General features: G+C 48.7%; 1 protein-coding gene across 3 annotated transcripts in view; it reads right to left on the reverse strand.

Moving 5' to 3' along the window:
• Positions 1 to 22,079, reverse strand: part of LOC135898784 (BTB/POZ domain-containing protein 10-like) — a 242,535-nt gene that overhangs the window by 11,720 nt on the left and 208,736 nt on the right. For all 3 annotated transcript variants that reach the window (XM_065427951.1, XM_065427958.2, XM_065427966.2), the window contains 2 exons: positions 17,255 to 17,350; positions 1,236 to 1,538 (listed from right to left, as the gene is read on the reverse strand). In XM_065427951.1, coding sequence (XP_065284023.1) covers positions 1,236 to 1,538; positions 17,255 to 17,350 — 399 coding nt within the window. The remainder of the gene's footprint in view (positions 1 to 1,235; positions 1,539 to 17,254; positions 17,351 to 22,079) is intronic.

The following is a 22,079-nucleotide window of genomic DNA, read 5'->3' on the forward strand; positions in this document are numbered from 1 at the left end:
CTTGGAAGGTAATTTGCTGGGGATAGAAAAGCTACGCTTGCCAAGGGCTGATGGCTTTGTGTATGCTGTGTTCACCCGCACCTACTTTGCGTTGAAGCAGAAGCAGCCCAAAGGGCAATTCGCTCACTACTGCTGAGGATCTTCATCGTGCCAGTGTTGTCATAGCGAGTGTCACGGTCATCGAGTGAGATTTACTCATGTTGTCCATGCACGCGTGGGACCATGCCTGGTAACGTATTTAGTAAGCAAATGTTCACTGCAAGTTATCCAACCAGTGAAACCTTGCTTCGTGTTGTTGTTTACACTTTGCTATTGCAATCAAGGCTTCACTTTTCAGAGGAAACTGAAGCTTTTTCTTTCCTGGTGAAAGCTCCCCAATGGTGTCTATTCTCCAACTCATTTAAGGTTATCAATTTGCATCTCATTCATGAAACTCCAGCATTACGAGTCTGGAGTCCGTTTGCGCAAGCACCTGAGGGTGACAAATCCCGTGGTGAACAGATGCATGGATGGAATAAATGAGGGTTGGGGCACAGGAACTAAGGAGTTTACAGCTGTGTGCTCCAAACCCCCAAAAGTTCCTCACAAATCCCTCGCACTTATTATAATTGACTGGCGTCTATAAAAAACACGGCACTTTATTTTGGGCCTCACAGATTTGATTTTTAGTTAACCTGCCTTAGGATCAGGTATTCAAATGTTCCCCATAAGCACTCTCAGATGTCTTGTGATTTCTATGTTACTTGCACAAAAGAAACGACGACTCCTTATATTCTACATAAAAGATGTACAGAACTATTAAAATGCATTCGCATTTCTTTCCCTTTCTTTAAATTTACATTTTCCGATGGAGCTGGCCCAAGAATGACCATCGGAACAACTCCATAAGCCAAGCTCTTTTATATCCGCGACAGAGAGAGCCAGGTGACGTCATAGAGAAATCTACCTGATGAGTGATAACTGGTCGGCAGTCGAGATAAGCAACAGAGTACTCGTGGGGAAAAAGAAGGGAAGAGACCGATAGAGCCAGGATAGTTACGAGCACCGCTTGGTAACTGTGCAACATAGAGATAGAGGACTTATTGAAGCGAGAAAAGATCGTGGAGAGATGGCAAAATCGTAGACCGCAAAACGTGTAGCAAAACCTGAACAGCTCAAACACGCCAGTTGACTACTTGTCACTCCACCCCGTTTCGAAGGGGGTGCCGATTAAAATCCATATCTGCCAAGCTCACCGTCCAAGCATGGTGTCTGGCTGCAGCGCGAACAGTGCGGGGTCGACGACGAACCGCGTGTTGTCCACGATGAGGGTGACACGCTCGTCCGAGCCCGTGGCCAGCGAGAGTGCCGACATGGACGCAGTGGCCGCCGGCAGGCAGTCACCGTGGCCGCTCGTCGCCATCACGCCGCCCGAGGTCGAAGCCCCGAGGCAGGGCACGCCGCTGCTCTCGGTCGAGCTGGAACCGCTGCCTGAAGAGCTGCACCCGTGGCCCACGCTGGCCGATTGGCTACTGGACAGAAGCTGGCCCCGTCGAGACCTGAACACAAGAGCGTATGCGTGGCGAGTACGTTAGTGTTTCTTTCAGTGCACAAATAAATGTACTGTTGCGCTTATACGTTAATGGAATTGCAGCAGATAAATGTTGCAAGTAACATTTAAAAGGAGTAACAGAGGGCTTTACGCGACCAGTGCCCACATGATGGGCGTTGTTCATGCTACTCATGTTTTTTTTTTTTTCAGTGTCCAACTATTTCACTAGGTTGAATTGCCTAGCCTTTCATTACCTTCCTTATTAACAAGGAGTCTAATGATAACGGACGACCTAGATCCTTCGTTATCTCCGACAAAGAAAGAAATCGCGCAAAAAAAAAACAAAGGACGCACGACAGCGAATCGAATCGTCTCAAACGCACGCCAGCTCGTCGTCTACCACGCTGCGCCTCTTACGTACGTTTGAAGCCAGGGTTTCGCGTTTCACAAGCAACGAAATCGTTTTATCAATGACGAAGGCCTTATCAGACGGAGTTCGCGGTGCTTAGAACGAACCCAAAGTTCGCTCATATAACGTCCACGGCCGCTCCGGCGACCTACGTGCGCTACTACGCCGATAACACCGGACGTGCGCTCCATCGCCGGAGCCATGACCAGCGCTGCTGCTGTCGCTTTCGAGTCGAAAGCGACGTAACGTCACACCTCGCTGCTGATAAGAGCTCGCCGAAGCCAGAACGGCAGTTCGAATACTTGGCATAGCGCACTAGGTGCCCCAAACTTACAAAGAACGATAAAGTGGTATCAAACAACGAAAAAGTTTAGATAATGGTTTATTGGGAGACGAATTATATAGCGATCCATTTCATTGCGTCATTTTTGCCTTTTCCAGGCCCGCATTATCGCCGGTATCGGCCGCTCGTTGCGATGGCTGATAAGAAAATAATGAAGTCTATAGAAAATATTCTATACTTATTACAGCCCCAGCACTGCCCGCTGTATTCAAGCTATTCCCGCGTGTGTGCTGTTTCGTTAGCCGACCACGGAGAAGGAGAGATATACTTGGATGATAAAACAACGAGGAAACAGCCTACGCTTCCCTGTAGAGCTGATAGCAAACGCTTCTGCGAGAGAGGCTTTATCTAAGCGGCACGATGAAAGATATCCGGTGAGTGGCACTTTGCTTTCGCAGCTAGTCACATTAGTCGTGAAATTTGCGACGGCTCATTCACCGCAGGCTGGCGTAAAGGCGGTGTCACGTGTTGGATGAAGTGCGATTGCAGAGCAATCCCGCGTGACATTTTTGATGACGCAATAAACCCACGCAGTCGATCCCAGGCTACGCAGCGCCGGTAGAACTCCCGTGAGCAATCGATAACGTGTGCGATCGAGATTGGATTGCCAGTGTTAATGCGAAAATATGTCACGGGTAAATCGATATACGTCACGCTGGAAAATACAGCTGCAAAGTGCACACAAATTTTCGTTTCGCGTTTACGTGAGGTCTCTTATTCAAGCTTGCCCGAAATTATAAATAAAACGTCGCAGTTTGGCCGAAAATCGAAGCCCTGACTGCGATAGACAATTATAAGGCATTTATACAAAGTCAGTTGTTCAATCAGCTGCATGAACTGCTGTAAAAGTTTGCTAACTAAATAACAAGCACGTTGTCATGCGGGAACAGGCAAGCACGAACACGCCTCACTCGATGATCGCGGACATGCGCGAAGGAATTTCCGTCGCCTTCTGATTTACGACTTCCGATTATCACGCTATGAGTGACGGCTGATGTGTTGCTTCATTCTCAAATACTAGTGGTCCTATGCTGGCCAAATACCTGTCAAACGTTGTCACAAGCCAGTCACATCTTGCAGGATGATCAAAAGCTGCGCGAGCTCAAGATTATTCATTGGCTCGGAAATTACGCTGCGAAGTGACGATGCACCCGAGGACAAAGACGGATACATGGCGGGCTGTTTCAGAATTGTTATTTCGTCAGCCATTTCATGACAGTCCTCTTTCTTTCTATATCCTGACGGCATCAAGGTATTATTTCAGACTGTTAACAGTGTTCACGACTACACTGACCTCCAAAAACACACTTTTGACATTTTAACGCGACAGCGTTAAGGGCCCCGTGTCGTAGAAAATTCGGCGTCAGCGCAGGCGTCCACGGCCGAGAAAAATGACCCCGAACCACGCGTATTCTGTAGGGCACTAAAGTTTTCCTTCTATCATTACAGTTCCTCATACTTTGCCTTACACGTTCTTCACAAAGTTATTCCTTGGGATTTTGAGCATGGAAGCCCACAAACAAATGCCATGAAACAAGACAACGACTGTGCATGCCTTTCATGTTAAATATTCTCAGACTGAAATATCAAAAGTGCGAAACAACAAAAGATCGACCCATGCAAGAGGTCGCGTTCCTACGAAAAAGTTCGCCTTAGTGCATACAGATTTCACCGCCAGCGTTTCCCTAAACATTACGGTTACGTATAAGCTGCAGTTGCCGGGAAGCGTGAAAAAGCACTCCGGGATCTGTGAATGCTATCGCGTTCCACTATCAAAGGCGAAGCTTAAGCGTCCTCCAAAATTTTAACGCGATAGCGTTAAGGAGCTCGTGTCGCAGAAAAGCCGGTGTCGTCGGTGTCGCCGTCGGTGTCGGCGTCCGCGGCGTTGGCCGTGAGCGATAAATCACAGCAGGCACTTCATAAATAAAAAGCAACTTCCAAGGTGGGCTGGGTGGGAATCGAACCAGGGTCTCCGGAGTGCGAGACAGAGACGCTACCGCTCATCCACGAGTTTTTTTTTTTTTTTTTTTTTTATTACCGGCTTGGCAAAAGAAGGTACAATGTGAGTATTACATGGTCATAAAAACAACTAGTCTCATCCACGAGTTCGATGCTACCAAGCGGTACAAACGCGCCTCTAGTGAATGTGGTGTTGCCTTCGAAACGAGCCATGGAAAGTTATACTGCGGTATATATCGGTAATTATGAACATGTAACTTACAGAAGTCGCAATTACACTAGTAGCGAAGTGCGTTTCCGCTGCATTTCTTCTGCGCTTTCCGCACGCGCAGAGCCATCTTGCGGCAAACACAGAAGACCCCCTCCTCTCCATGTACGGAGCTGCCCCGACAGATGGCGCGCCACGCGCGCATTGGAGCTGTGCGTCCCGGTCTCTCTCTCCCCTGACAACGCTTCGCCTTGCTCCCTCTGAAGAATCAAGCGTCCTTCCGTTCTTTAGATCACTATCTGTCTATCTCTCTGCCCGTGCCGATCACGACGTTTGGCTGGCGTGCATAATTTCCCCCTCCGAGATACCGAGTTCTTTGGTTCGTTCCGCTTGCTCAGGCGCACGTTTCGTTGCTGCGCCGAACGCTGCGTTGCTCAACCATATGGCTCGACGCTCACCGCGTCCGATGCGGGGCGCCTCGTAAGTGATGGCTGCCCTGTAGCCCACTGTCTTACACCCTTTGGCGGGTCGCTGTCGCGTTCCGCTCTTGAAGGCGAAGCTTAAGCGTCCTCCAATTTTTAACACTGCCACAGAGACAAAGTATTCTCAAATGCTTCCAAAGCCATGGTATTACGTTGTGCGCGGGAAATTCATCATGTGCAATTTTAATACACCCTTCGGGATGCTCCATTGCCCGTGGTCGATGAAATGAAAGCTCCTGGTGTGTACGCTGAGCCTTCTCTTGAAACGCTAGATATGCGAAACAGCGCACCCTTCGCGCTCTTGGTATTGTTTGTCATAAATAGCACGACTTAACACTCCCCTGCTGCATTTGTTAAATTGTACTCTACTGCGCGCCTTCCCCTACTGAAGCACGTATGTGTGGTTTCGGGCGGAACGTGCCAATCTAATTATGACCTGACTGAATGAGTCCAGAATGCGTCCTACAAAGTTTACTACGGGGAACCATGGTGCTAGTGTCCACGGTAGGTCCAAGTATTGCTGCTCCGCTAGACTAGGAATAATGGGTCAAAGTATACATGGATTTGCATAGACGTCACGCTTCTTGTTTCAAACGGCTTTGCGACTATGTAAAATGACAATTTTCAATAATACATTGCGTTGCATATGTAACAATTCGCAACAATGAAGCCTACGCGCTGTCTTATTCCCTCCTGCATTCAGAAACATAGAAATTCAGTCCGACAAGGGTAGATAAACCGTACTAAATGAAGCCACGAGAACGTCTAAAAAACTAAATTATGGGGTTTTAGGTGCCAAAAGCGCGACCTGATTATGAGACACGCCGTAACAGGGAACTCCGGATTAGTTTTGATTGTCCGGGGTTCACTGACGTGCACCTAAATCTGGGTACACGAGAGCGTTGTTGAATTTCGGCCGCATCAAAATGCGGCCGCCGTGGTCGGGATGAGAACCTCGACCTCGAGGTAAAAAAAAAACAAAGTCTGAAGCCACAAGCCCGAAGCTCGATCAGGCAAATCCATGCACCAACCATCATTGCCGCGATATATATAGCTTAATAATCGAAGCACTGGAGTTCCCTCCATAGTAGCTTTAGTAGGACGAATCTACGGCCGACGTCAACAGGTCCACCGGCACGGCGCCTCCCCCCGACTGGGCCTTGCCGATACACAGGATGGCGCAATCGCGAAGGTTCGGGCAACGTTTAATATCGCTCGGGCCATCGCATCCAGGCAGCGCGAACGGCGAGCCGGCTCCCCGCTAAGCCTAAATCCTTGTTGGCGTATAGTAGGGTTGCGTGCACACCAAATATCGCGGAGACGCGCGCGGGCCCTCTGATCGACACAACGCAATATTCGCCCGGCTCGCCCACGAACACGCGCGCGCGCAGGAGGCGAAGGAAAGGGGGGGGGGGGGGGGCGACGCGGTTCCTTCGCGTCGACAAAGCACGCGTCGACGGCCACGAAGCCGGCGCGAAGGGTGCACACCCCGCCAGGCACTATATAGAGCGGCCGTGTGCAGATCGCTTGGCTGTTAGATACAGCGGTATACCTCTCGCTCTACGAACAGTTCGGCTCGCGAGTAGTTCGTCCGAGGGAACAGCAGCGTTCGCAAAATTTTTACTTGGGTTCACGAATTCCAGTCCGGACCACGAACTTCGTTTCGCATGGGGTTCGCGGAGATTACTCGTGTGACGCTTGGATGACGTAAATGATTTGCTTCAAATGAAGAAAAAAAAAACCTAACAATTTCAAGTAAAAACTGATCTTTCAATCGTAAAGTAAAAATTATGTGTCGGATGCCTAAGTTCAGGGAAAAAATGTGGAATTAATATTACTAAGACGTTTTCAGGGAACACCTGCGGCCAGATTGCCACGCCTGGAAAGCTGTGGCCAGCCGCCCTCAAAGCCAGCGCGAGCGCCACCGTGGTAGGCGACTGCCATTTTGATTTTCCGTGGCCGGAGCCTCTCGCAGCAACGCCACCTAGATAGCACACTCTACTCCATGACAGCGTGCTACTATAGAGCTGAGTGCCATGCCATTCAATGAGAATACTGCCGTTTGAGCCGCGGTGATTTCGACGTCACCGGTTTCGTCAAGCCGGGCTTGGCAATGTAAATGTCCGACGTCACAAAGCACAGTGCAAGGGCCTTGTGATATCTAGGTGGCGTTGATTGCAGCAGCCGCAGTGGGAGAGGGCGGCGGGGAGGAGGGTTGCTCAACAACTTAAATTCTTAGTACTTCCCTTACGTACGGGTTTCTCTCTCTCTCTACACACACACACACACACACACACACACACACACACACACACACACACACACACACACACACACACACACACATAATCACCAATGTGTTGCGTTGGTCGCCAACATCGCATCGCACCACTTTCGTTTCGCACCAGTTATAGCGTCGCATCCAGCAATGCTATAACTATGATACTTGGAACTGTGCATAACCCATGCCAACATACATTTACCGACGTCCTCATGGAGACCCGTTACGCCTTCAGGCATCACAAGTGGCCTAATGAGCGAAGTGATAGCTCAGGCGAAAACTTAAGGCACACAACAAAAGGCAGAGAGAAACAAAAACTAAAGAAGATTTTAAGGCACAGCACGAGAGCGCGCCGAAAGAAAAGAAAAACGTTTGCCGATCAACGGAGCATGAAAAAGCACGGAAAATAGCCAAGAACAAGAGATAAGTAAAGCCCAAACCGGAACAAAGGCAAACCAAGCACACTTGCGAAAACTAGCGCGACGCAAAAGAGGAGGATGCCTGGAGCGAACTCGCGCGCTAAGCCTAAAAAGCCAGTGCGCTCCGATCGAGGACGGGAACAAACACGAACGTTACACACGGCCCATAAAGAAAACAACACAAGCGCTGCAGCCACCCACGCAAAAGGGACGGAAAATGGAAAAGAACACAGCGCCGCAAGACAATGGACAAGCAGGAAATAAAAAAAAAGATACAAAGGGTGTTAAGAGCTCTTTTTTCACCGCACGCCTCATGACAACCCCCCCCCCCCCTCCACCTCCCGCTACTTCCTGCCTCTCAAGCCAACCGGGCAGCTAAGCCTAACGAGGCCGACAGCTGTTGCGCGCCAGACGACGAAAGCAGCACCGACGCGTAAACTGCCGCCTGCCCGCCTCCGCCGAGACCCGCAAAGGCAGGCGTTGCGCCCGTCACCCACCCTTCTCTTTATGCAGCAGCCGCGCTGGGCTGTCAGTAAAGAGTTGCTGGCCAAGCGTGCAACGAGTCGCCGCGCGTGAAGCGTACACACGTATCGTTCGCACACGCGCCGTATCATTCGAACGTACACCACCTACACTGCCTACACACACTCGCGCTGAATCCGAGACGGAGAACCATCACGCAAGCCCGCAACGTGCAAGAGACAGTGAGCATGCGAGATGGCGCCGGTTTGATGCCCAAGCCACTCGGGAGCCAATCGAGGCCAATACGGCAAGGCTGCTAGGCGGCACGTCAAGCGAATTGTGCGCGAAGGTCACGTGATTTGTGCTTTACTGGGTATACCGACGAGTGCGGCCGGCAGATTATGTCATTTAGAATTACCGACTGTTGCGCCAGTTGATCACGAATTTTTAACTCGATGTAACTGAGCGCAAAGTTCCGGACAGACAACGTCGCGTGTTTCGTATTTGTCTGTCCGCCCGCTTCGACGACGTAGCCCGTGTTTACATACAACCAGCGCGATGGGCGCTCAGGCGAGCGTCGAGGCGACAGAGCGTAGGAAAGTGATAAATAAACTTCAATGAACAAAATGAGCAGAATGGATAAGGTGCTACTAATCAGATCATAAAAAGCACTTCTCAAATCACATACGCTGTCTTCATTTTAAGGATGCGGCACTTTTCGTACTACGAGAGCCTACTGAACAATTTCTACCTACAGCTTGTATAGTTTCATACTCGAGTATTTTTCTTCTTTTTTTTTACAGCAGCAAAGGTTTATTAATGTTATTACTTATTTCCGCCGTTAAATTGCTGATGGCTTTAACCCGATCCGGCTGGCGTTGGCTGGTGCGGTACCGTCGTACGAGCTGTCACTTTCGACGCTGTGGGGAAGCTCGCGCGTATCTTAGATTTGGGCTGTCGACTTCAATGAGTGTCAGAACGTGATTTTTGGCTGCTTCTGCGGGACGAGCACGTGCGAGCAATTTGCAATCGCGGCGACATGCTGCTCTTAAATTCCGTCGCCACACAGGTATGCAGTGATATTTGCTTTCCCTGGCCCACGGGCCTTATGATGATACGCAATATGTTCACTCAGAAAAATAAAATGAAATGCGTTTATTGGCATGTTTTTTGGCATACCCTCAGAAACGAGGTGGACACTAATAGCCGCCTAGCCTACCTGATTCAACGAGGTCTTGCGACATCGAGTCCCTGACCGGGACGAATTTTTCTTCAACTGAGAGGCTTTTCTTTCGAGAACTTCTTGCTGGGCAAGTTGGTATTGATTCATTATACCTATTTTTGGTATTGATTCGATATACCCTGTCTTTTTTTGAGTAACCCTGGTGGGTTTCCCTTGTAGCAACTGCTACGATTGGGTGGATGTCTCATTTTCCCTCTATTAATTGTATGCAAAGTGCACGCATATCCACGTGCGGGTCACATTGCACACGCAGCCTTGTACATATATACAAGAATAGATTATCCGAATTTTTAAGCTAGTTACACTGCAAAAAAAAAAAAGAAACGTGCAGTATACCGGCTAAACAACTTATGTAGTCTTTCACTTAGAGACGTCAAATCGTTGGTTGTTTAGTACTTCAGGCTTTGTTGAATTTCCGTTCTTTATTTTTTCTACCTTTTTCTTCCTGTTTGCTAAGCTTTCTGCTATTACTGGAGCATCTTGTTTAATCACCGAGTGCCCCCTGAACTTACGCATCTGGTGCGCGGTATTACGCGAATTTATTGTTGTGTACTGTTCCGGTATTACCTTTAATCTTGTTGGGTTGCATCTCAATCATGCACTGTTACTAACGCCTCTGTACTGATAACGTCATGCCGTCTGTTAAAACAGGGTATTAACGAATTGTCAAGTCGTTTATGAGGCTGGTTTTCTTAGCCTCCTCCATTTACACACACACACACACAAACTCGATGAAGTTAAAGCACCTCGGAAAGAGGAAAATTGAAAGGAGACGAAAATGAAGACGATCCAGAAATGGTGGGCGACCAAGCGAAGGTCGAAGAATGTACTCTCTACAATACAACCATCTGGTATTTTAAAAGATTGTAAGAAAATTAAAGCACGAATTTATGCTAATCTCGCACTACCTGATAGCGTAGACGATCCCCGTGGGGAAGTATTCCTACAGTAGTTACTACGAACGCTACGCAGGTGTATTTGCGAAACATGTTATGTACAGGCGCCCAAATCTTTAACTGGTGTGCGCGAGCGGGGACTTTTCCGGGCGACAGCGCCGTATGACGGGGCGAGGCTGGAAACAGCCTAGCAGACGATTGGCCCAGCTGAGCGGGCTTTGTCCGCATGCGCTTAGCTTCAGACTGTTTGCAGCCTCGCCCCGTCACACGGCGCTGACACACCGAAAAGTCGCCGCTCGCGCACGCCAGTTAAAGATTTGGGCGCCTGTACCTGTCAGGGGCGACGTCTCTAATGTACACAGGGTGTTTCAGCAGGCTCTTTCAAAAATGTTTCAGCATTGCCTGTGGCAGGTAGCACAATTCTAGTCCATGAGCTAGTCTACTCGAAGAGGCCGACATTATTTGCAGAAAAATAAATTGAAATGCATAATCAACTAATTAACAAAAATCGCTAATTACGTTTCTAACTAATTTTCTTACGGCACATACTGCAATTTACAAATTCTAGCGGGTGACCCTACAAGGCATAGCCACAAAAAAAAAAAGAATTGTGTGGATGATACCATTTAAGAGATGTGCGCCGTCAAACTTGCGGTAATAGTGCACTGCCGTTCCACTTACTTTCTTAACAAAACGTTGCTTGTGCAGTGAAGCAGATAACTGGAACATTTGTCTGCAAAGTTCGGGAATTAATATCTCGAAACTGGTGTCGTCCTGAGAATTCGTCGTAAGTGGATCCGCCTTGCGAACTGTTAGGCTAGAATTTGTAAATTGCAATATGTGCCATATAACGTAATTAGTCAAAAGCTTAATAATGAATTTCCGTTATTTAGTCGATCATGCCTTTCAATCCTTTAGTGTTCGCCCACCTCTTCAAGTAGACCAGCTCATGGACTAGAATCGTGCTACCTGTCACAGGAAATATTAATAAAAAAAATTTGTGTTCGCTGAAACACCCGATACATACACATTTCATTTTACCTCCACGTTCTATTAAAGCACCCGAAGTCTATAAAACCTTGCCAAGGGCACCTTCAGAAATTTCGATTTTATTTTATGTAGTCAGCGAACAGTGACACTGTTCCATTTTCGGTTCTATGACGAATAATCTCTGCCCTTTAACCCCTCCTCCCCCTCTCCCCCACCCCGGTACCACCTCACTGTCTCCAGCTGTGCCCACCTAAGCGCTGCACCTAGGGACAAGCGACCAATGCGCTTTTTCAAATGCGACGTCGACAAGCGCTGGTGTATCTTCAGCGCAGAAAACGCGTTGCGTTAATCATTACCGACTAGTGTTTGCGTGAACATCACGACTTATGCCTTGTGCGTCGCAGCCGGTAGCTAGCGCCGACACAGATGTCCGAGTTGGATTTTTCTCCTTCCGGCGCGCGTATAGCGCAGTCGTTGGAACTGCAGGCGCGTGTATATTCAAAACAGCAGCGCAGGCGCGCGTAATGAAACGGCACGCGCGCGAACCCAGCTTCACGAGCAGACGAAACGCAAACACAGACGACGCACTTCTGCTTCGCCCCGGCGAACGCGTGCAATGCGCCTGCCAAACACGGCACGCATGCGTAAACAGAAGAGGCACGCGCGAAAGCGGACGAATCTCGTTGCGACGTAAGTATGCGCTTCCAACATGCTAAGCAGACCACTCGGCAAAAGCAGGCGCTGATTAAAGTTCAGCGCCGTTTTTCACCCGGAGGGTTGGAAAAAACTGAACCGCGACGTACGACCCGTTCGCAAATAAGAGCAGACGACGCGCGCCGCGTCGAATCACACACACACAAAAGCCTGTTATTACTGCGTACTTGAGACAACGGGGGGAATGAAACTGGCACCAGGTATACGCTTCGGCACGAACGCCGATGAAAAGGTGAAGTAAGTAAACTAAAGACGCGCAGAGAAAGGCGACGATGCAGAAGTGAAGCACCGTTGCAGACGACGGCACACCGAGCCTTCCGTTCCGGCTTTTAATTAAATAAACGCGGCTTCATCTAGGCTGCAGTAAAACTAACTTGGGGAAGCTGGTTCACGCTTGGACAAAAAGGCAGCGCGACTGAGACGACAAGAGACAGAAAGCTACGTCACAAGCATTGAAAATGAACAAGTACATAGGGCTCTTTCTAGTACTCTATTGATATAAACTCTAGTGACGAAAACAAAACAAAACAAAAAAACCGCCAGCCCTTTCCTTACCGCTTCAACTGTGCCCATTTTCGATGCCTTCACGTTCAAACGTATTATTTCAAGACGAATTATACCCAACGTGTGCCCAGATACACGAATACATTAAATCGTACCCTGATCATCCGTGTTTTAAATCAAAGTATTGCAAAAATAACTGCCGACAGAGTTCTTGCGAATTCTTAAGCGAAACTTCACATTAGCATCTGATGAAGCATGAATGAAAGTAATAATTTTCTATTTTTAGTATAAGTACTACGAGCCTAAAAAATAGATTAGTTCCCAACAACCGTAGGTTATACCACGAAAAAAAAAAAGCGAAGATTACGCAGGGGGAGAGTAGGGTTGGATATTAGCAATAGTGATGCTCATGCTCTGCGGGAAAGGCGTGGTTTCGCAAATGTGAAAACGGCTAAGCGCCTATGGTGCAGAGAGCATTTGTTTCTACTTATCCCAGCGAGCACCTGGCTACTGTTTTTATTGCATTCTTTGGGCTCCCGAAGCAATATGGTCGCCACGTTGAGGATCGTGCCGTAGCCTCGGCATACGTGATTACAGTGCTGGATCAGCTTTCTTTCTTTTGGGTGGGGGGGGGGGGGGGGGAGAAAGCTCGAGCTAGTCGTGCGCCTGGAGCTTGCGTGCTTTGTGTACAGTACTTTAAGAGCACTACAGAGTAACCTACAATGCACTACAGCGCTGTACAGTAATGCATAATGGTATTTGCACGGGGGGGAGGGGGGGTCAAAAGACATCATATGAGACTGCCATTGAAGCTTCTGCCGAAGGTCGGTCTCAAATCGACTGCGAGCTCTTGTACGAGTGAAAACGGCGAAAAAAAAAAAATCTGTTTTTGATATTAGTCCAACAAAATTATCAAGACAACACGCCCTCCTGGGCATGTCGTTTACGGCCTATCGTTAAAACAGCGCAGACGTCGGATAAGAAAACCAGATAACGCGACAGGAGGTTCTTTGTATTCACTGCTTCTGTCATCAAAAAAGTTGCCCAGGCCGACTAAAGCGCAAATCTTGCGTCCTTACATTAAGGAAGTGCTAGGAGCACATGGAGGCTAGCGTCGACGATACCTCCAGGCGAAGTTTTTTTTTTTTTTCCCAGCCTCCACAATGAGCCAAAAATTGTCAAATCTAATCAATAGTTAATGTGCAGCCGTCATTTCATTCGGTGCACGGTGTGGCTCGCGGAAGAATTCCAACGACAATGTTTCAATGACAATGAACGACAATTCCAACGACAAAGCAAACGATCAAATTGATGGTTTTCTTTGGGCCCGATAAAGAGAGAGTTAATGGGTGCGATACTGGGTGTTCGAACTGTCATGCACCGGGATCTAAAAATACGCAAATGCCACGCAACTGGACAGAACCAAAATAATGTTGTTTGCCGTCGCTTGGAGGTATTAAGATTATTTGTTTCCGATTCCGCCTAATTACATAATTAGTCTAAATTAATCGAATTCTCAAATGTTACAGTTAGATTACATGTGTCAATCACAAAACGAGCGGCCAGTCGCGCGGTAATTTTGCACGGTGTATTGCCGGGCTTGTTTCACGCTCGCAAAAACACTTTTATGCAGCACATGTTGAGCAGCAGAAAACTGTATCGGGAGTTTTTCATGATGCTGTGTAATTTTGTCATCGACACATTTAACTTAACTAAATATTTGATAAGCTGATCAATTTACACTAATTACGTAATTAGGCATATAACATTAGTTCCGTCCAGCTACGTCGCATTTGCACATTTTTATATGTTGATGCACGATGTTGGGCCACCCTGTACAGCACCTCTTTTCTGTTACGATTACTGTTCATGGAATAAACAACGTGAACGAGAAAATGCGAAAGAGAGTGAGTGAGTGAGTGAGTGAGTGAGTGAGTGAGTGAGTGAGTGAGTGAGTGAGTGAGCGAGCGAGTGAGCGAGCGAGTGAGCGAGTGAGCGAGCGAGTGAGCGAGAGAGAGTGAATACGCACTCTAACCCACGCAAGAACACACAACCGTTACACATCATGAAAAAAGAAATTGCAGAAAACAGAGGAAAACTTCTCAAAATCATTCCCGCACTGAATTTTTAACAGGACCAGACGACGAAAAACAAAGGAGGCGAGTGCACAAACACTAACAAAGCCGATCCTTCAGCCGAGAGGGGGCGTGGCGACATCCCGCCTAAACGTCATCGTTCGCTCCTGCTCTTCCCTCGCCGTTCTGGTTGGGCAACAGTGCCTTTTTGCTTTACCCTTTCTCTCCTCGCTTTCCTTTCTTCAAGTTTCCACGTCTCGCAATCTGTGTTGGCGCGGCTGTGCTGTTTCGGGGCCGCCTGTATTCTCCTGCTGCCGCGTGTTCCTTTGCAGCCGTCGCCCGCATCGCTCCAAGCTGGGCGTTGCTCTCTCGTCCCAAGGTCGCGCTAACTTCGTGCGTGCCTTTCTGCAGCGAGGACCTTTCGTGTCCACGACGTCGCTTATCATAAATGGGACACTATAACGAGGTGAGTTAGGTTAAGCCGCGTCAGGTCTCTCATTAGGCGCCGTATCCCACCCCTAGTCCCTTGTTTAATAAAGACGTTTTGTCCGCCCGCTCTCTCCCTAATCAATGGTCTCGGATTTAAACGAAGTTTTGCCGTTTAACGTCTCCAAACTGAGCAGCGGCTTGTGAAGGACACCGCAGTTGATGGACATCATTCTGAGCAGGTGGGGTACATTAAAAATAACCAGAAAAACGTGAAGGAGGGAAACCGAGGGGCCCGATGTCTTTTCTTTTTTTTTTTACGCGCAAACGTACATGGCCCGTCTGTGAAATCGGCGACATTATGTTTGTCGCCGTGAGGGAAGCGGGCGCCGGAGGAGGAAAGGTGCCCGGGGGTGGAGAGGAGAGAGAACCGACGCGTCGGGGTAACAGACGCGTGACACCGTCGATACCAGTGTAGCGTCCGCGCCATTTCCGTTCGCGCTTGAACGCTGTGGTGGTCATAGAGTTTCCTACAAAAATTACTAGAGGGAACTCTGGCGCTAGTGTCTACTGGAGCTGCAATGGGAGCGCTTGTCCCAGCATGGGAATTATGGGAAGTACATGGATTTGCCTGACCGTCGTCCTTTTTGGCTTCAAACGGATTTGTGATTTTGTAAACTCGTCATTTTCAACAGTGTATTGCGTAATAAATAATTAACTAAACATCATTAAAATTGCCCGACGGCAGAATTCGACCACAGGGATTCTAGCACAGAAGCCTGACATTGAAACCATTAAGCCACGGAGGCATGTATCGACAATCGAATGAAACGCCCTTATGAATTTATCGCGGGCATGCCAGTGCCTTGAGACGCTTGGCGCGTTTGGATTTGGGCACATAGACAAGCTCAATTGTTGCAATTAATAGCAATTGTAAGCGTTCCCGGCGTCTTCTGCACTTCGAAGAAAATAGATTGCGCTGAAATATACGATAATATGATTTATATAGCGTAATATACAAAGCCATAAGAACGTCTGAATCCACAAGCACGAAGATCAGACAAATCCATGTACTTCCCATCATTCCCATGGTGGGACAACGACTGCAGCGCCAGAGTTCCCTCTAGTAATTTTTGTAGGAAACTCTATGACAAGCACCGGGCACGATCTGAACAAGTCCGGCGACAATTCGTGGCGTCTGCCTGATTACGCGTACAATTTCTACAGTGGGCACCCAAAAATCCAAAATGACACGGTCATGTGTAAACCGGTATATAGTGCGTGTTCAATTGTCAGCAAATATCGTGATCAGTTAAGCCGAGAAATCATCGAAGTGAAATTGATTGATGGGTGCCGTGACACCTGTGTGACAATACAGTCTATCGCCCTTTCCAGCAAGGAGATATCCTTCTTCCGCAGAGATAGATATATTTCCTGCGGGCGGCGCACACTTGATGTGTCACAGATTGTGCTATGCATGCGGTCACTCGCTTCAATACAAAACAATGTTGTAAGTTTGCGCTCGTACGTCTCAGCCTCTTCCTCGTCCTGCGCGCAAAAAGCTGCATTCATGTCCTACTAACATGCTCGAACAGTCACCTTACTAGACCTGTGGGACCTTCGTCTTTGTCCGCTCTCCTGTTTTACTGGATCACAATGTACGCTCTTTCAACAAAGCAAATGGAATACCAACCAGAAGAATCAGCCAGCCTGCTTTGAACGTAACGTCGTTGGGTGAACATTCTGTCAAACGTCACAGCAACCGTTAGCAATGCAGAACAATGTAAGTGCTGCCGTAATTCGCTTCCTAGCGCACTACCGACGTTTACACGTAAGAGACGTGCGCGAAATTCGATGTAATGCGTCATCAACGTCGTGTTCGTGTGAGCAGCTACTAAAGCGAAAGCGGGGCATATACAATATTCATATAATTAATAGCATTAACACTTTGATATACCTTAAATCCCTTGCTCACAGAAAGTGAGACGCGTCCATTAGTTTTGTAACACCTGAATTTAATATTATCCTTTAGGAAAGGCGGAACTAGGCAGAGGGACCAGGTTTCGCCCAATTTTCATAAATTGTGATCGGGGTCTGAAAATTATCTGAGCTTTATCTGAGCGGTCTGAGCGTTATCCGGGTTTTGCCCGAAGAACTAAGGACCCTTTTATAAACATCCATACCCCCCTCCCCCTCCCCCCCCACACACTCACCAGGCGAAATTCCCCAACGAATATCAATCAGATTATTATGACATCAGTATATACTCCTTCAACGAATGCTATACATATATTATGTCACGTGCTCCTCACTTGATTCGAGCTGCTGCACTCTCCCGCCTTCCGTCCTCGTCGTCCAGCTTGCTCACCAGGCACGGCTTGAGCTTGGCGCCACCGCTGCCGGAGAAGCTGAAGAAGAGAGAGGGGCAAATAAATATATGTACGTATATATATATATATGCCATCATTCACAGTGTCACGTCAACATTTCATTTCCCAAAGCGCACCGCCAACGCGAGCTCGAACAAGCATAAAGTTTTCAGTGCTAAACTGGAACAGTCCGCTCTATCCCCACGAAGCCCGATTCATCTTCGCTGCACACAACTAAATAAAAATCCGACGAAAGCGCGGGAACTTGGCGCAAAGTTCACGGGTATGTGGCGTCTAGCGAGCTTGCCCTTCTCCCCCCGCCCCCCTTCCCCACAGTTGTGGATGGTTGAGCAAATTATTTGCTAAACGATTATTTACCATAAAGCTTACATTCACTAAATTAAACGTAACAATTACTTCATCGTGCGAATGTACTCTTCGTGGGCAGAAAAAACGAAAATTGGCAGCGTCACCCGATGGCCGATGCACTGACAGCGATGGCAAGGTTTTTGCGTTGCGCTTAAACATGTCGGACGGTACGTGTTCTAACTATGCACGGACGCGAATATATACCGGGTGTTTCAGCGAATAGTTTCAAAATTTTTTAAAAGGTTGCCTATGGCAGATATCACCATTCTACTTCATGAGCAGGTCTTCTCGAAGAGAAGGACATTACTCGAAAAAAAAGTTGAAATGCATAACTGACTAATTAATAAACATTCACTAACTAAACGTCTAACTGGTTCCCTTATGGCCTACACAACAATTTGACAATTCTAGCCGTGTAGTTCACAAGGGCGGATTCACTTGGAACGAATTCTCAGGATGACACCAGTTTCGAGATATTAATTTCCGAACTGCCAATGCCGAATTTCCGAAAAGCCAATGCATTTCCGAAAATTCATTGGCGTTCCATTTATTCTTCTACAAAAAAAAAACGACGTTTTATGCATTCAAGCACATAAGCAACTGGAGCGCCAATGCAGTTCTCCGCAAAGGTTGGGAATTATTATCTCGAAATTGACGTCATTTTCAAAATTCGTTCCAAGTGGATCCGCCTTGTGAACTACACACGGCTAGAATTGGCAAATTGCAACGTGGTTATTAGTTAGAAAGCTAATTAGCACATTTTTGTTAATAAGTCGATTACGCCTTTGAATCGGCCGCTTCGAGTAGACCAGTTCATAAACTGGACTTGTGCCATCTGCCACAGGTAACCTTCGAGGATTTTTAAAAGCGCTCCCTGAAACACCCCGTATAATACGCATATATATATATATATATATATATATATATATATGAGCCGGTGCGGCGCATATTCTGGGCACTTTTAAACGTTCGAACCCTCCGCGTACAGGGCCAGCATATAGTGGCATCGCACAGGTGTCAGCTTGGTGCCCGCGAAGAGGGACGTCAGCGAAATCACACCTTACATTGTGAGCACTAAACACTTCTCTGCGCTTTGAGGCGCTCAGCTGACGCACGCGGAGCCCGTCGGGCGCGTCTGGAGAGCTGAGGTTCCGTAGCGCTGTAGCTCTGCGCGCAATTACAATTTCGCAAATCTAACAGTCGATACCGTATGGACTCGTGATCCACTAGAATTTCCTAATTACAATCAAACACCTAACTAGAATAAGCAATAGGTTAATTAATAAATTCTTGTTAATTATTGCTCTAAGTGGCACTTGCAACCAGTTTGACAGCGCCCGCCACGGCCCCTGATCGCTTCGCTCAAGAACAACAATTTTACGTCCAAACGCATATTATTTAAAATTAATGTTTTCCTAGCAACACCAGGTATTTTTCAATTTTAAGAAATTGGTGCAGCTAAAGAAACACCCTGTATACCTTGGTTGTGGCAGTGAAAGACCTGGTAGTACCGAAATTGCAAGTCCAGAATGTAAGTATTTATTGGGCCAAAAGATAGCTCAGCACTCAATGTACAACGACGGGCACAGTCATCGGTCGCCGAACATCTGCTCTTCAGGTCAAGTGCGTCGGCTAGCGACTCCTCGTAATATGCAGCTTAACATCGCTGATGCTAGCGTACATTCCGGAATGTGCAGTCGCGTCACGCACGCAATCTGATTAGAAAAAATTCTTTGGCTACAGAATGGATGGTAATATTAATGACATTTCCGGATTATGCAGGCGCACGCCCTGCGCCAAGCGGTTACATATTTGTAACAACGGTTAGCAGGTGAAATGTAGAGCGATCGGAAAAGAAGGATAAGCAATGTACGCGCGTCAAATCGAAACCTAGCAATCTACCTATCTCCGCTTTATCTCGTAATGTTATCTATCCATGTCTGCGAGAATATCGTCCCCGTCTCTTCCCAGCTTTTTTAGAGCACAGCTCTTACGGGCTCATTCCTGCCTTTAGCGTCGGCGTCCGTCGGCGTAACCGGGCGAACGAGCCCAGCGAAGGATGAAAGAGCGAACGCGGAGCGCAGCGGGTGATGAAAGACGGCGACAGCGAAGAGAGCGCGAGGAGGAAAGTAAGGAAGGACGGTGCAGCTAAATCCCCTTGAACTTCGTAAAGTAGCGACACTCTCCTCCTCCGCCTTCACTCCTCGTTTCTCCTCTCCTTCACGCGCCCTCCTCGACCGTGGCGCCGCCTACACTGCTCGAGCGTAGCAACGACGCCAACATGCGCTCCTCGCCACACCGTAGCGGCTTCTCGAGCAAAAATGGCGCTGATGCACGGCGCGAGGGCCCACGTGATGCTGTTAGGCCAATAGCGACGCGGCGTCGGCCTCGGCCCGAGCGCGCGAGGAGGAGGCGGCATTCTTCAAAGCGTGGCAGTACTTTACGAAGTTTAAGGGGTGTTTGAACCGCACCGATGGCACCGGCTGTTGGAATCTCAGCGCTGCCACCAGCTGTCGGAACATCAGTGCTGACACCCGTTGTTGCAACCGGACCGTTGGCGCCCGTTGTTGCAAATGGGTCGCAAGCCCCAAGGGTAGCGTTGGCCTGGCGGCCTGGGGCACACTGGAAGCATCCGAAGGTCCCAGCAAAGCATGAGGCGACTGCTAACAGAACAACTTGTTTATTCTAGCATCGCAAAGAGCGGGCGGTCAGGTCGACCGAAGTAGAGAGACGGGAGAGCACGTTACTCAACAGAAGAAATCGGAGCCTCTCTCCTGGCGTCCGGGGGCAGCTGCTCTTATACTCTTGGGGTCGCGGGCAAGAAGGAAGGTCACGAGATGACACCACGTGACAGCGGCGACGGACGGAGTGAGAGACACGTTGGAACAAGGAGGTGACGCATCAGACGGGCCGGCGCCGGTCAGACCTCCTCGCTTCACACTGGGGGAGCTCCTCTCCCCGGCTGCCGCGCTTTGACAAGCGTGGGCACACACACACACACGCACACACAAAGACACGTGGCACTGAACATGCCGGGACGCGCTCGGCGGGGCGCGCTCGCGGCCGCTCCGAACGGGCCAAAATGTCCGCCGCTTGGAACGAAGCTCCGGCGTACGTTGCATCCGCGCTGGCTTTACCGCGCGTCGTAGGCGAAACGTAACAGACCGCCCCGCCGGGGGAGGGAGATCCCGATGGTCAGGGGACTGCATCCGCTGTCCGGAGGGATGTCGCTCGATGATGCTCATAACCGAAGTCGGTCGTCCCTCGGCGTTTCTTGAGCGCAGCGCACCGAGAAGGCCTCGTTCTCACGTTCAGGTTCACAGAGGACACTGCAAAGTGACTTCGGGAGAGTTCTCATTTTTCTCTCGTTCCCAGCAAGCGTTAGAACTACGCCGAAACTCAGCCGCTCAGTCAGCAAGCACGGCACAACCCTCACTAAGCCATGCCAGGCTCTTTCCCCTTTAATACTACTGCCTAGTTCCTTACAGTAGTCTAGCAGCACTCAGAACGCGTCCACAAATCGGAAAATTGCACTAGAAAGCACATTATCACTTTGAAACACTACACAAAAGCAATATGTTAAAAATCCTGCCTCAGGAAGAAAAACATCAATAACAAACAATTTTGAGGCTGATTCCCACGTTAGGGGCTTCGACTTAAGCCATCGGCGTTACCGTTGAGACTCCCCTTTTTGTAACGCACCTCAAAGGAATACTGTTGCAAAGCGAGGCTCCAGTGCAGGAGGCGGCCATTTGTGAAACAGATAGTCTGCAGCCATTGGAGAGGGCAGTGATCCGTTTCGAAGCATGCGAAGCGGAGATCGCAGCGAGCGACCGTACACGAGCTCAGCTGGCGAACACCCCGTAGCGGCATGCGGCGCGGTCCTTAATGCAAATATCACCCCAGGCAGAAACAGCTCCCAGTCAGTTTGCTGTTCAAACCACAATGCTCTCAACACGCGCTTCATGACGGAGTGGAGCTTCTCAACGGAATTCGACTGGGGGTGGTGCACTGAGCTGTGTAACAGCTTTACCCCACACCTTTCGAGAAAGGCTGTCGTCAAAGCGCTAGTAAACACTGTGCCCTGATCTGATTGGATTTCCGCAGGAAAACCAACTCGCGCAAATATGGACAGTAGTGCATTGACTATCTCAACTGAGCTGAGTTCTTTAAGCGGCACTGCTTCAGGGAACTTTGTCGCTGGGCAGATCACAGTCAAAATGTGTCTGTACCCCGTGGCTGTTACCGGCAGAGGTCCCACTGTATCAATAACGAGCCGTCTAAAAGGCTCCGTAATGATAGGTACCAACTTCAACGGCGCCCTCGATTTGTCCCCTGGTTTGCCGACCCGCTGACAGGTGTCGCATGTCTTCACAAAGTGGTCTGCGTCCTGAAAACA

Source organism: Dermacentor albipictus, chromosome 10 (genome assembly GCF_038994185.2).
Source record: "Dermacentor albipictus isolate Rhodes 1998 colony chromosome 10, USDA_Dalb.pri_finalv2, whole genome shotgun sequence".
NCBI classification, from domain to species: Eukaryota; Metazoa; Arthropoda; class Arachnida; order Ixodida; family Ixodidae; genus Dermacentor; species Dermacentor albipictus.